Source organism: Fukomys damarensis, unplaced genomic scaffold (genome assembly GCF_012274545.1).
Source record: "Fukomys damarensis isolate Sample0158 unplaced genomic scaffold, DMR_v1.0_HiC HiC_scaffold_8, whole genome shotgun sequence".
NCBI lineage: Eukaryota > Metazoa > Chordata > Mammalia > Rodentia > Bathyergidae > Fukomys > Fukomys damarensis.
Window position 1 is genome coordinate 32,795,860 of NW_022900920.1, and position 15,026 is coordinate 32,810,885.

The 15,026-nt window shown below is 54.8% G+C and overlaps 1 protein-coding gene across 3 annotated transcripts; it reads left to right on the forward strand.

Moving 5' to 3' along the window:
- The first annotated feature begins 26 nt into the window (after window positions 1-26).
- On the forward strand, window positions 27-11,488 carry Poll (DNA polymerase lambda). 3 transcript variants are annotated; one of them, XM_010626391.3, is made up of 9 exons: window positions 27-81; window positions 620-971; window positions 1,918-2,212; window positions 2,401-2,554; window positions 2,937-3,254; window positions 6,654-6,827; window positions 7,394-7,522; window positions 9,272-9,440; window positions 9,671-11,484. In XM_010626391.3, the coding sequence occupies exons 2-9, from the start codon at window positions 857-859 to the stop codon at window positions 10,033-10,035; spliced, it is 1,719 nt and encodes a 572-aa protein (XP_010624693.1). In that variant the 5' UTR covers window positions 27-81; window positions 620-856; the 3' UTR covers window positions 10,036-11,484. The 3 variants fall into 3 exon arrangements, with proteins under 3 accessions (XP_010624693.1, XP_010624692.1, XP_019063331.1); XM_010626390.3 differs by lacking the exon at window positions 27-81 and adding an exon at window positions 88-408; XM_019207786.2 differs by lacking the exons at window positions 27-81; window positions 1,918-2,212; window positions 2,401-2,554; window positions 2,937-3,254 and having other exon boundaries at window positions 906-971; window positions 9,671-11,488.
- Window positions 11,489-15,026: the final 3,538 nt, after the last annotated feature.

Here is a 15,026-nt window from a genome sequence, read left to right on the forward strand (position 1 = left end):
GTCACTTCCGGCTAACCCGGAAGGTGTTTGGGCATTTGCCATTCCCTCGTATTCCTTTGTAGGTTCCTATTGGCTCCACTGGTAAGTGGTATATCTTCTTTGCCTGGTGAACTGACCGGCCAGAAGTTGACCCTTCCGGGGCCCAAGTCTGTGAGTGAGACACCGGCCCCCCTCTGGCCCGCAGCTGGGAGTCCCTGGCACGCGCCAGCTGCACTTGCGGCATCTGCTCCGCACCTGCCTTGGTGTTCGCCCCCAGCTGTGAGGCTGAGACTCCCCAGTCTCGGAGGGCACCCCACACCTGCTGCGGCCGCGCCATCTACCTGCAGCTGCGGGCCGACATCCCAGCAGAGAGGCAGGAGGCGTTGTTTCCGTGACCCTTGAAGCCTTGCACTCACGGTTTCTGAGAGAGTACGTTGGGAGTAGAGTGGGACTGTGCGGGGTTTCTGTGCGATGCCCTCCCGGCTCCCCTCATCTGGGAGAGGAAGGCCTTCATAACGCTGTGGCTCCGTTTCCGAGGTTGGGGGTCTCTTTGTCAAAGCAGTTTGAGATCCAGCGGGGGCAGACACTGAGCTGAGTGTCAGAGCGACCCTCTGAAGAATGATACCATTTCTTCCCGCAGGAGTGGCAGCCTTTCCCTCGCTTCCCCCAGTACTCCACCTTTGAAAGGCTGCTGAGCAGAGTCAGCCTTACGGCACAGAAGTTTAGTTGGATTTTCAAAGACTCCTGGGAACTCCTGGCCCGGTCAGTCGAGCCTCTTCTCTGTAGGCAAGAGTTGAGGGACTCAGTTTTGGATTTCTGTACGACATCTGCCCTGACCAACCTTTAGACAGAAGAGCCAGGATCCAGCCCTACTTCAATGGACCCCAGGGGCATCTTGAAAGCATTTCCCAAGAGAAGGAAAATATATGCCAATCCACCATCAAACGCTCCTGCTAAGATTCCCAAGAGGCAAGAGGGAGAAGCAGCAGGAGGTGAGCTGACACACCCTCAGAACTCACACGCGAGTCCTTGGCCCTCCCAATGTTCAGGTTGTTCCTGTGCAGAATCAGATGGGGAACTGATGCTCCCTGGCAGGTTCCTTTGTGCCTGCTTTTGCTGGCCTTGGTCCCCTGTCTTTGACTTGCTGTGCTACCTTCCTCCCCATGACCTCCACAAGTCAGAAAATACTCCTTGGTCACTCAGGAAATGACTAGTCGAATTTTTTGCTTCCCTGGAGGCTGTCCTAAGGGTGGAAGAAATCCCATTTGGGTTGTCTTGTTTTGAAGCCAAACTGACAAACTGTTGGCAGGAGCAGTGACACAGGCCTGTAATGCCAGCCCTTTGGAGGCTAAGGCAGGAAGATTGAAAGTTCGAGGACAGCTTGGACAACTTAAATATCCAGGGCCAGGGATTTAGCTCAGTGGTTCCAATGCCTGCCTTGCAAATGAAAGGTCCTGAGTTCGATCCCTGATACCAAACAGAAAAAACAAAACAAAACAAAAACCCCACAACATACACATCTAAAACATCTAAAAACAAATAGATGGCAGAGGCTTTGGGGGTTGGGAGTGGGGCTCTGCTAGATTGTGGAAAAAGGAAATGTGCCTTTGTAAAAGAATAAATGATAAAGCAAAGTAGTGTCTTGAGCTGTAGTTCAAAGCAGGGAGGAGGCTTGTATTTATCATTTATTCAACAAATATTTATAGGTTATCAACAATGAGTCAGGTTGTGCTAGGGAACAGGACATGTGAAAATGTTTGTGCTTTGCTTCCAAGATGGCTCATGAGGAAATTGGCTGTATGTATGTCTTAGAATCCCCAGAAGGCAGGCTGTCTGTATGCAAAGAAAATGATTGTTCAGGGGAGAGAGATTGAGAATGGTTCATTGTGATCATATCTAAAAGTTATGAAAATAGGCATCTGGATGTCCCCTCCACAGAATGGCTGAGCTCCCTGAGGGCCCACATTGTGCCCACTGGCATTGGACGGGCTCGGGCAGAACTCTTTAAGAAGCAGATTATCCAGCACGGTGGCCAGGTATGCCCTGCCCAGGACCCAGGGATCACTCACATTGTGGTGGATGAAGCCATGGACTGTGAGCGGGCCCTCCGTCTCCTCAGACTGCCTGAGCTGCCCCGGGGGACTCAGCTGGTGAAGTCAGCCTGGCTGAGCTTGTGCTTACAAGAGAGAAGGCTGGTGGACACAGCCAGCTTCAGTATCCTCATTCCCAGCAGGTGAGCTGGTCTTAATCTTCTCCCAAATGTTCTGTGGTAGCACCTTTAGCTTTTCCTTGAGTTATTCAGAATAACTATAGCTTTTTAAACTGAGCACATTAGAAAACTAAGCTTTCAGAGTAGAGGAGGATTGAGGTCAGAGGTAGGATGAGACCTTTGGTGTCTTAACATCTGTCACATCCCCCCAGGAACTTGGACCAGCCACAGCCCAGCAAGGCAGATCAAGACTCTTCTGCCTCTCCTGGTACCCATGAGGTTCTGCTGAAGGCGGCCTTCTCTTCTCCCCGTGGAGCTGCATCTCCTCCCCAAAAGGCAGAAGAGGGAGCAAGTACCCAAGCTCAGGTCAGGAGCCTCCCAGCACCCATAGCTCCCTGCCCTACATTACAGAAATGGGGAGAGCCTGGTGGTTGTTCAGAAAGTCCCAGGCCCCTAAGCCAGAGATCCCTTTTGATTATAAAGCCATTTAGCTCTTCCCAACACTCATCATTCCTGCATTTACCAAGGCTGTGGCTACCACATCCCACTGGGGAGCCTAGGGCCAAGCCCTGGGGAGGCCAAATGGAACATGGCCCCGCATTTAAAATGCACATCCTGATGCCAGAGCCCCTGCCTCATCCTTGAGTCTGGTTTGGACACCCCCTACAAAGGCAGCACCTACCCTCAAGGAGTCCCCTCCATGGAGGGAATAACTTATTTATTATCTCTTCTCCTTTCCTTCTTCCAGTCTAGCTCTGATGATGAAGCCAGTGATGTGGAAGGGCCCCAGGTTAGCGCAGCTGATCTGGAAGCTCTGATCAGTGGCCACTACCCAACTCCACCTGAGGAAAACAGTGGACCCGACCGAGCCCCAGAGGCCCTGGAGAAGTGGGTCTGTGCACAACCCTCCAGCCAGAAGGTGACCAACCACAACCTGCACATCACAGAGAAGCTAGAAGTGCTGGCCAATGTCTACAGTGTTCAGGGAGACAAGTGGAGGGCCCTGGGTTACACCAAAGCCATCAATGCCCTCAAGAGCTTCCACAAGCCAGTGAGCTCCTACCAGGTACCTGGGGCTAGAGTGGTGTTTGCGCACATGCAAGGGTCTTCTCTTTTCTAGACACCAGCCACCAGTGGGCTAGAGATTTTGTGGGTAAGATCTTATACAGCTGCATGTTTTCATCACTTTATCATTGCTGAGATGTAATACCCAACACCTGCAAGTTAAAGGAGCAGAGGTTTATGTGGGCTCACACTTACTTTCCCAGTCCACTGGCTCCAGGGCAGAAGGAACATAACAGAGGAATGCTGCTTACATCATGGCAGCTGAAAGCAGAGACAGAATGGACAAATCAGGGAGGAAAACATAGGCTTCCGGGTTATGCCCCAGTGACACCCCCCCCCCTTTCAGCCATACTCAGCAACTTGTATTTGCTTATGTCCTAACATAGCTCAGCTATAGCACCCACACGGTTCAATCACCTTACAAAGGCCCTGCCTCTAAGTGTATGAGCCTCTTGGGGGACATATAGTGCAAACCATAGCATTCAGCCCCTGACTCCCAAAAGGCTCATATGTATCTCTTTAGGCCGAATGTATCTAGTCTGTATAAGAATCTCTGAAGTCTTAATAGTTCCAGCATTGCTGAAAAGCCCAAGTCCAAAGTCTCTTCTGAGACTCGAAGCAAATCTTAGCCTTGAGGTTAGCTGTGAACACCTGTAAAAATCAAGAAGGAAGTTAAAAACTGCAGACATCTGTACACTGGCACAAGGTAAATATTTCCATTTCAAAAGGATTAGGGGGATAGAAAGAAATCAGACCAAAGCAAGACTGAAATCCAGCAGGGCAAACGTTAAATCTTGTAGTTCTATGACTAGCACTTGGGTCAACTTGTGACAATGTGTGAATTCCAAAGGGGTTGGTGGCCTCACCCCTAAGATGTTGCCTATTGTAGCCCACATTGCTTCTCTCAAGGTGCCTTTGCTTGTTACCTATGGCTTTCCTCTACAGACATTCCATTTTTCTGCATTTTCCAACCTCCTGGGATCTCTACTGCATTTTCAGCTTCACTGTCACAATTTTACGCACTGCACTCTCAAGACATACTGCTTGACTTTTTAGTCCTTCTGAAATCTAGGTGGAAGCCTCCATGACCACATAACTCCTGCATTCTGCATGCTTATAAAACCTGTAACATATGGATGATGCCGAGGCCCACTGCCTGTAGCCAGGCCCCCTCTATTCATGACTGCAGAGGCCTCTGAGTGCCTGGATGGCTGAACACTGTGAAATGAATCCCAAAGAAACAATTCCCTAGCCTGGCCTTCTTAATCAGGGCACCCTGGGGCTTTCTTCTCAAAGCAAAGTCTTTCATTTTGGACCCTGGACCTTATGAAGGGCGAGGTCTTGCTGATTTCTCACATGCCCTCAAGGCATTTTTCCTATTGTCCTGATACAAAGTACTTGACTTCTTTTTAATGCTAATCTTTTCAACAAAAAAGGTCTCAGCCAAAATTTTACAGGCTCCAATTTTCTTTTCTTTTTTTGAGACAGGGTCTCACTATGTAGTTGAGACTGACCTGGAACTCACTATTTAGCCCAGGCTGGTCTTGAACTCACAGCAATCCTCCTGCCTCAGCCTCCCGAGTGCTGGGATTACAGGTGTGTGCCACCATGCCCAGCCAGATTCCACTTTTATAGGCCTCAACTTTATAGGAGCTTCCTTTCTGGTCACTAGCAAAAATTTTTGTATTCTGTTTTGTTGTTCTTATTGTTTTGGGGTTTTTTGGTATCAGGGATCTAACTCAGGACCTTTCGTTTGCGAGGCAGGCAGCACCACTGAGCTAAATCCCCAGCCCACCAACAAAAATTTTAAAATTATTCACCCCTGCTTTTTGATCCTGCTTCTCACAGTAAATATGGCTAAATACCACCTACGATATTCATACTACCTCCTCAATATTGGGCTACCTTGAAACTTTCTCTGCCAGATTAACTAATTCCATACCCTTAACCACAGTCTCTTGCAAAGTCTCAGAATATAAGCAAAATATAAACCAATTTTCTGCCAGAGTATAATATACATGATCTTGAGTCCAGCTGACAATGGAATTCTTGCTCCCAATCGAAACTCCCTGAGCCTGGCCTTTACTGTCTGAATTTCTATCAGAATTTTGGTTGAACTTTGACCAGAGTCAGACTTGTCTTACAGCATTCCAGGGTTTCTCTAGCCACCATCTCCAAACATTTCCAAACTCCCCCTGCAAACCAGGTCCAAAGGCTTTTGAGCCACATGGTCTGGTATAGTCACAGGATTGACCTCACTTCTCTGCTACCAAAAATCTGTCTTTCAGCCATTTTCTCATGGCCAAGACACAAAACCTAACACCTACAACTTAAAAGAGGAGGTTTATTGGGCCTGGGATTTAGCTCAGTGGTTCCACCACCTGCCTTGCAAGTGTGCAAGGTCCCAAGTTTGATCCCTGGTACCAAAAAAAAAAAAAAAAAAAAAAAAAGATTTATTTTAGCTCACAGTTACAGTTCATGGTCTACTGGCTCCAGGGCAGAAGCAGATGGCAGAGGGGCTATTAAAGGAAAGCTGCTCACTACAGGATGGCCAGGAAGCAGAGAGAAAAGGAACAAACGGAGGGAGGTTCACCTTTTCAAGGCATGTACTTTTTCCCACTGGACCCACCTCCTAATAGCAAGTACCATCCTGGCCAATCCCCTTCCAAAAGCCCTGCCTCTGAGCACATGAGGCTCTTGGAGGACCTCTAGATAAAAAGTGTAACACTAGGATTTGCACAAAAGAAACAAAATGGGAATGTGATGAAGGTGGACTGACACAGTCATGATAATTGTTAAGGGTTGGTGACAGGTGCTTGAAAGCCCATTATCCTGTTCTTTTTACATTTGAGTTCTTTAAAAAAAATTTTTTTTTTTTTTGGTACTGGGGATCAAACTCAGGACCTTTTTCTTGCCAGGCAGGAGGTAACACCACTGGGCTAAATCCCCAGCCCAAATAATAACATTTTTTAAAACAACAGATCAGACTCTGAAACCAAACAGACCATCATCACTATTGTGTGACTAGGCAAGATACATAAACTCTCAGAGCATTCGTTTTCTCATCAATAAAAGCAGATTAACAGTAGGAACCCGTGCTTAGTGCTTTTGGGAGGATGAAGGATGTGGTTCCACTAGCTTGGAGCTGATGCTGGAAGCCCAGGGGCTCTCACCACTGTAGTGATGGTGAAGGTGGGTGTGGTGACTGATCACTGTTAGTCTCCCTCCAACCCTCCTAGGGAGCCGAAAGGTGGGTCACCCAGTCTGTATTCCACCACACTTCTCCTCAACTGTGCCCCACCCTCCACAGCTGCACAGTTCCAGGCTGGCTTTTGGCAGACAGCTCCCAAAGAAATCAGCTTCCCTGCTGCTGTCTCTGCCCTCCTCTCTTTTCCTCCAGGAAGCCTGCAGCATCCCTGGGGTTGGGAAGCGGATGGCTGAGAAGATCATGGAGATCCTGGAAAGTGGGCATTTGCGGAAGCTAGACCATATCAGCGAGAGCGTGCCCATTTTGGAACTCTTCTCCAACATCTGGGGAGCGGGGACCAAGACAGCCTGGATGTGGTACCATCAGGTTATACCCTGGTCCAGCTGCCCCTTCAGTATTGCTGTGTCTGAGTCCTGCCCCCCAGTCCCCTTACCCTGGGTACTTGAGGTGACCTGGGTATTATTTTCTTCCTCTGCACAATGGGGATGAACCCTGGCCAATGGGAGACCACTTTTCAAGAGGAGCAGGGCTTAGACAGGCTCCCAGAACAGCCCCACAGCTCGGCGTCCTTGAGGTATATGCAGGGACGGAAATATGTTTCTCTGCCCCGCAGACTAGCATGGGCTTTCCTGAGTAGCTCAGGCCTCTGGGCTGCACAGCCAGAGCAATGCTATCAAACCTGGCTGTGCCCAGAATAGCCTGGGGAGCTTGCTAACAATGAAGAGGTCCAGGGACATCCCTGGCCCAGTATTCCTGGGGTATGCTGTGTCCTGCATACCCCTGCCATTCCCAGGACCACTGAGTAGGACCCACTCACCCCGGGGTTGGCCCTACTCATTCCTTGCCTGGAACCCAGACCAAAAGAGCCTCCCGTGTCTGCTTGTTCGTCAGTCTCGGATCCTGATAGCCTCCCTCTTGCTGCTTTTTCCCAGGGCTTTCGGAGCCTGGAAGATATTCGCAACCTCGCCTCCCTGACTGGCCAGCAGGCTGTGGGCCTGAAGCATTACAGTGACTTCCTGGAACGCATGCCCAGAGAGGAAGCTGCAGAGATTGAGCAGACAGTAAGCAGGTGTCCCAGAGCAGTAGAGGGGCCAGGCCTGCTGAATAAGGCCGTGGTCTCAGCCAAGAACACCTGAACTGTCAGCTGGGAAGCCCAGTAGGCAGGGGACACTGTGGGTCATCAGGTTGGGAAAGAGCCAGTATGGACCAAAGCTGCAGGCCCAGAGGAGGTGGGTAGCTCCAGGGGAGTGCTGTAGCCCACCCCTCTGCTGAGAGCTCTCAGCATCACCCAGTGTGAGTGCTGGGTGACATCAGGGCTAGAGGTGAGCAGGGATGGCTCCAGTTGGAACCAGAATGGGTCTCCTTAGGCAGGTCAGGCAGAGGTTCTCCATGCTTCTGACTGAGACTCCTTTGAGTGCCTGACGAACACAATAGACTCTTACCCCTCCACCATGCACACACAACCGTACGAGCTGTGTCTTTCCTGACCTCTCTTCCTATTGGGCTGGGTTGGTATGAGGGCACAGGGCTGCTTGGGCCAGCTGGAATTACAGGAATGTGCCATTGAGACTGAGTTAAGATTAGGCCTCAGGAATAGGGTTTTTGTTTGTTTGTTTGTTTTTTTAAGTATTGGTGGTTATTGAGTTAAGATTTGTGGTTGTCCAAAAAATAAGGTTTGGCCAAGAGTTTGGTTTAGAACTGGGTTACAGACCATGTCTGTGTAAAATCTAGAGTAGAGAGACAGGGTACTTAGGGCTAGGTGTGTCATTTGTTCAGCTGGCCTCAGGATTAGGGACTGGAGTTGAAGGGGCGATTGGGGTTCACTGGCTTTGGCCAGAGGTCCTGGTGGTAGGATCCCCGGGGAGCTGGCCCAGTTTAGTGAGATCAGACTCTGTCTCCAGTCTCGGCAGTGAGGAGCAGGTGCAGAACGGGCGGACAGGCCCCTTTGTCCAGCAGGCATCAGTGCTGGTGGTGACACCGTCACTCAGCCGCAGTGTCCAGGCACAGAGAAAGCCCCAGCTGGCCAGCAGCCCAGCCTGTTGGAACAGAAGAGGCTTCCACCTGGCTGCCAGGGCCCTGGCCTCAGGGGTTTTGATGGAATTACACTTCTAGGCTGCTTACTCCCATTCTCCTAGGAGGCCCAAGAAGGGCCCGAGGGGATTAGCAGAGCCTGCCTGTCAGAGAAGTTGAGGTATTATCGGAGGTGTCCTGGCTGCGGTCTCCAGGGCCCCAGAAATCTCTGTGTTCTGGGGCAGAGGCCCGGAGATATCTGCATACGAAAGGCCCAGTGTCTGGGCTGCAGCCTGAGGAGTTTATTTCTGCTGGCGAAGGTGATTTCCCTGCTGCTCAGGTCCATCCAGGAGGGCTGTGGGCAGGCTCACCAGCCCATACATCGGCTCCTCTCCGCCTCCTTTCCTTTCCCACTGTCTGTTGTCTTTCTGTGCTGTCTTCTCCCTGTCCTGCTGCTCAGGCTCCAGTATCTACTCATGTCCTCTCCCCTCAGTTCCAGCTCTGTGCCCAGATTGGGCTGCTGGGACCCGGCCACAGGCTTCCTGGCGCCTGCCCCGTCCTCAGCAGAACTGCACAGACCCAGGCACGGGTGTGAGCTGGGGTAGGGCTGAGGGAAAGTAGTGGCCCTCTGCTCTCGCAGGCTGGCATCCTGGGCCCTCGCTCCTCTGCTTGCCCTGTCAGTGGGAGGCCAAGGTGCTGGGCCTGGGGATGGGCCTGCAGGTGCAGTAAGAGCCCCTGGCTCGGGGAGGGCACCCTGCTACCTCAGGAGGAGCCCTGCCCCCCTCCCCGCCCTCTTGCAGGTCCGGGTGGCCGCCCAGGCCCTCAGTCCTGGGCTGTTGTGTGTGGCGTGTGGCTCCTTCCGGCGGGGGAAGCTGACCTGCGGAGACGTGGACGTGCTCCTCACTCACCCGGACGGCCGGTCCCACCGAGGCATCTTCAGTCGCCTCCTGGACAAGCTGAGGCAGCAAGGTACATGCCCGGCACCCCCTTGGCAGAGCAGGCCAGCAGGGCAGGAGAGGGCTTGAAAGGTGCGAAGCCTCCAGCCTCCGGGGCTGAACCCCCAGGAGGACACGGTGGGCAGAATTCGCATACCCTCTGGTGGTCGGGACATGGGCCTGGCGGGGACAGGGAACAGAGCAGGGGCTGAGTCAGGGCGGGGTGGGCAGGCTGGGCCTGGCACTTGTCCCCCACTCGGCCAGGGTTCCTCACAGATGACCTGGTGAGCCAGGAGGACCACGGCCAGCAGCAGAAGTACCTGGGCGTGTGCCAGCTCCCGGGGCCAGGGCGGCGGCACCGGCGACTGGACATCATCCTGGTGCCCTACAGCGAGTTTGCCTGCGCCCTGCTCTACTTCACCGGCTCTGCCCACTTTAACCGCTCCATGCGGGCTCTGGCCAAGACGAAGGGCATGAGCCTGTCCGAGCACGCCCTCCGCACGGCTGTGGTCCGCGGCACACAAGGCGCCAAGGTGGGGCCCGGCCAAATGCTGCCCACCCCCACGGAGAAGGACGTCTTCCAGCTCCTGGGCCTGCCCTACCGGGCGCCAGCCGAGCGAGACTGGTGACAGGGCACACGCACGCGCACACGCACGCACCCCATCCAGTACCCCAGCCTCGACTGGCCGAACCTCCCTCCTTCAGCCACTGCTGTGCTGGGCGGCTCTTGGGCTCTCTCCTGCCTCACTGCTGCCCCTGGTGAGTCCTGCATACTTCCAGGTGTGGGCGGCAGCCCTTGTCCCCCGTTAAGAGGAATGGGTGGCTGGTTTGAAGCCAGCTCCCTGGGATCCCCTTCCCACCCTGAGAAAGATTTAGCTGCTGGGGGAGAAGGAAGCAGCTGTGGTCCAGCTTCAGCCAGGAGCCTTTGGAGGGGAGGACAGGCCACCCCACACGTGCTGCCTGCATTCACTGGCTTCCTGTGCCGCTGGAGCTGCTAGGAAGTGGGTGCCCTGGCTCTGTGAGGGCAGAGTCAGAGGCCCAGGGCCCAGTAAAGTGTACTGGACGCTCAGCCTGCCTGGCCTGTGAATTGCTGCAGCCCGTCCGTCTGTCCCCTTACACCCAGGCACGACAGAGATGGGAGCCAAATGGCAGAGCCCAGACACGCTGCACTGACTGCCCTCAGGACAGCCGGCAGCTCAGGGTGGGCCAAGAACGGCGCGAGTCCTGTCCGGCAGCTTAGCTGCCTTCACTGGCTTGTCCCAGGGAGGAGACGGGGCCTCCCAGCCCGCCTCCTGTCCGGCCCAATCCCCTCACTGTCCCTGGCCAGCTGGACTACCTTTCTTGGCTACACACTACAGCCCCGATTCGGGTGAAACATGGCGACGAGCTGCTTCTCTGGATTATCTGGTGGCTGCGGGTGAAGGGGTCTGAGAGCCAAGAGCTGTGTGGGTGGAATGCAGGCTGGAGACGTGAGCCCACTCGAAGGTGGCAGACGGGCAGGCAGCCTGGAGTGCAGTGGCTATGAAGACAGTTCCACGGGTCCTACTTGTGCCTCCAGCGGGGGCAAGCACAAGCCCTGCCCAAGCCTAGTTTATCTGAGTGACACCTGTGTCTGACCTTGGACCGCAGGACTGAGAGATGGCTTCCTGTTGTGTTAAGCCACAAAGCTGCTGGTGGTAACCAGGGAGCAGGGCAGCGAGCGAGTCCTGGGGTCGCTGAAGTGCAGCTGCTGTGTGGGAGGGAGGCCTGAGGCCTCCGCCCTCTTCCAGCTGCCATGGGGCCAGGGTGCACTCCTTTAGTTTCAGTTGCCTGCTGACACTTTGTACTCAAGATCCAAGTCCTGCCTGGCTGCTCTGCCCCAGCCTGGCCTTGGCATCCAGCAGCATGATCTCTTTGCAGGGTCTTGGCGACAGTCTGACCCTGAAAGGGGAGCAGTAAATCAGGTTTCACCTAGGTTCTGGCTGCTTATGGGGAGAGGGTATAGGCACAGACCAGGCCCTCTCAGCCCACACCCAAAATGGGCACTGCAGCTGGGCGTGTTGGTGCACACCTGTAATCCCAGCACTCAGGAGGCTGAGTCAGGAGGATCGCTGTGAGTTTGAGACCAGCCTGGGCTACATAGTGAGTTCCAGGTCAGTCTCAACTACACAGTGAGACCCTGTCTCAAAAAACAAAATGGGAACTGCAGAGTTGCCGGCCCAGCTTCGTCCTGTCCCTCAGTTCCCAGGGCTGCCCTTGGGTGGGCTTCTGCAGGATTGTGGCACTCCTGCCCTGTACATGGAATGGGGCTTGGAGGCCTTGCCTCACCCTCTTTGCTCCCCTCTACTTGGGAAGGCCTCATGTGGAAGCTACAGCTGAGGGGTGACCTGTGCCCCTCAGGCTGCAGCCCCACATGGAGCCAGCTCAGCCTAGTAGGAGCTCGGCACCAAGTCCTCTGGCTTTGTGTCCATTCTGCCTTGCAGAGAACCCCGGGCAGGCTTGACTCAGCTCTGGAAGTGGGGAACCCTGTTGTAGTCAGCATGTCTTGGCAAGGGAATACATTTAATACAGGATACAGAAGATTATTTTATGATAATTACCCAGTCAAATTGGAAGGAGTGCAAGAGATTGACCACACACTGGGGGCGCAAGGAATCCAGCTGAGGGCCTAGAGTTCAGCCAGAGGCCTAGAGCCCACGGCGATGCCTCATGATTTTCCGTATTGAGGATCTGCACCTGGAAGTCCTAGGCAGAAGCTAGAAAACCCATGCCAGTGAGGTGAAGGATCTGAGAGATCCACATTGGAGGCAGAAAGATCACGGTGAAGATCGAAAGCAGCAGCCATTCCCAGCGACTGAGGTCCTGAGCTCCTCCAACAGCCTAGTTTGTATCAGGAAAACCATCTGCAGCAAGCAGGTTTTTGCTAGAAAATCCACAGGCCCTGCTCTTTCTCCCCAGTTCTCTTTTTATGGCTGTCGGTAACAATCTTCAGGTGGATCCTCCATGCCCAGTCACACTGATGAGTTCAGCTGGGCATTCCAAGCTGACCATTCGTCAATCCACCACAAACGCTCAGGGCTGAACCCCGAAGTGCCCCAGCTGCTGGGCCAGATCCCCCTGGCGTCGTCCTCCCTGGGGCTCTGCAAGCTCTATCCCCCACGAGCTGTGCTGAGGCTGAGCCTGGCAGCCCTCCTTGAGGGTCATCCCTGAAGACGCCAGGTGCTTAAGGGCGATGCTGCTGGAGGACCAGCCAAAGCCGGCCCGGGAGACCCTCGCTGCTTGAGTGGCTGAGGCAGCGCCTCTGCCAGCAGGCCTTGGCCTCACGGCGCACCTCCCCCGCCACCACCGCCTCCCCATACAACCCATGTGTGGGCGCCCTGGGCCTGTGCCTTTAGCTGCAGGGTCATCTGTGCCTGATGCACTTCTCGGGCCCGATTTTCCTACCTGTGTGCGTGTCCCTGTCCCTCAGGCCTCCGCGTGCAGGCTGGTGTCAAGGGCGGGGGGTTCCTGGTGGTCTGGCCTGGTGTGGGAGGGGAGGAGCCCTGGCTGCGGGGTCCTGTGTCCACAGAGGAAGCCGCAGGGTGGGCCGCCTGCGTCAGCCTTGAGCGGCCATCAATAGCGCTCGGTTAATTAATTTGATGGGAACAGCAGGGACCGCCGTTTGCATTTAGTGAAGTTCCAGGAACTTCCAACCTCATCTTCATAATTGGCCTCATAAATTGTAAGAAAGAGAGAGATCAGCAAAGCAGGAGGGAGGAGGGGCCGCCCGTCCGTCCTTATTTAATTTTATTGCTGAAATTCATCTTTTTAGCCTCCTCCGCCTGAATTGGCTCTCCCTGCCGGATTTGCCTAATCATGATAAATTAATATTCATTTCCCCACTCTTCCCCAGCTCCCGCGCTTGGATGGAGTTGGGGAGGGTCTCCTTCCAGCCCCTCTGCTGGGCCTGGGCAAGAGCCTAGAGGATGGGGACCCACAAAGAGGAGCTGTGTGCCCATTGAGAGGCGCCCCTGGGGGCAGGAGGGGCCGTGTTTCTTTTGAAGGGAAGACCCAGGGATGGATGGAAACTCTTGGAGGGTCTGGGGAGCTGAGATAAACCAGCCCTTCCCAGCAGGCTGGGTGGAAGGTGCAAGAGTGCTGCAGCTTTTTGGAGACCCAGAGGCTGAGGCTGAGCACATGGGCAGCTATGAGAGAAGGGGCTGAGGCCAGCCTGGCAGCCCAGCGACCTGCTCTGCCCACTTTGATCCAGCTGGACAAAGCCGCCTTCCCTGTGTGTCCCCACGGGGTGAGGCAGCCCCTCTTCTCCACAGCCCTGCAGGTGGGGTTGCTGAACCCTGACACTGGCACCTGTGCTGTGTGGGTTGTTCTTGAGCCCCTTCATGGCCGGGCTAGCAGTGCTGCTGGGAGGGTCACCCATGCTTCCCCAGGCAGTGTGGCCCCAGTCCTAAGGGTTAGGATTCCCTGTTCTTTTACACCACAGTTACGGGAGACCTTGGAGAAAGTTCTAATTTCATTCACTTCTTGGCCCCATTTACAGATGAGGAAACAGGGCCAGAGGCTGGAGGCGACTGGTGCCAGGAGTCTCAGAGGTCAGAGGGCTGCTTCCCCCATCTAGGGCTGGTGGGGGCCAGGTACTCAGCATGGCCCTGGTGACCCGTACCCCACACGCTCCTCCTGCTCTGTGTGGGTGAAACCTCCAGCTCTGGCTGTGTCACAGCCTGTGCGACCGTGGGGACCTTTTTCTCGGGCTGGTAGCAGAAGGGACAGAGGGTCCCCGGGGAGCAGACAGCAAGGACGAAGGGCCTGCAGGGCTGCAAGCACGGGGACAAGTCTGCGGGCCCAGGAACGAGCGGAAACTGTGCTCTCCCGATGCCCACAGCACAACCCAGATCTCAACCTGGACCCGAGCAGGGAGCGGACCTGCGGGAAATCGGGCGATTGCAGCTCAGTTTAGAAAGCTGTGTTATGCAGCAGAAAAGCAGACGCGGAGCCTGGGGGAGGTGCTTAGGAAGCTGCTTTGGGGTGAAGGGCGCGAAGCTGGGAGTCTGAGGCTCTGTCCTGACCCGAGGTGCTCCCTCCTGTGCTGCCCGGGACCAAATCCTGGGGGCCGCCCCGTGTGTGCCCCTTTCCCAGGCAGAGTCCCGACTGACCGAGGCAGGAGGAGCCGCGCAGGCCGAGCTCCACTGCGGGGGCCCCCGGAAGATGTTTTTGAGACCCACTGGAAGGCGCCGGCTTCTTCGGAGGTTGGAGAAACTATTAACACTGCAAGTTAGCGAGGAAGCCCCAGTGAGGAGGCCTGAGTTAGCTACACCATATGCCGGGTTTATTTCAAGAAAGCTTTAGCCGCATTTATGGATTTGACTCCTGGGCCCGGCCAGGCCGTGATTAGCCCAGCTCTGCGATGGTTGGTGCCCCTTCCGGGAGCTGTCCTGTCCCCACGATGCCCAGAGAGGTACTTACATCTGTTCTAGGTCACACAGCGTGTTCGACTCCCCCTGGCTCTGCCCCGGGAGTGGCTCCAGCCCGGATCGCCACCCCGCCGGAAAGCACATCCCCTGGCTCCCCGCCAGGGCCCGAGGAGGCAGCCGCCCGGCCCGGAAAGAGACCCCCTCACCCATGCTCCCCCTGCCTCCGCCCCAGA

Bases quoted from the DNA above. Each gene is read 5' to 3' on its own strand.
- Poll (XM_010626391.3), top strand. From the start codon at position 857: ATGGACCCCAGGGGCATCTTGAAAGCATTTCCCAAGAGAAGGAAAATA. The intron at 2,555-2,936 runs GTCAGGAGCCTC...TCCTTCTTCCAG, and splicing joins GAGCAAGTACCCAAGCTCAG to TCTAGCTCTGATGATGAAGC. The intron at 7,523-9,271 runs GTAAGCAGGTGT...GCCCTCTTGCAG, and splicing joins CTGCAGAGATTGAGCAGACA to GTCCGGGTGGCCGCCCAGGC.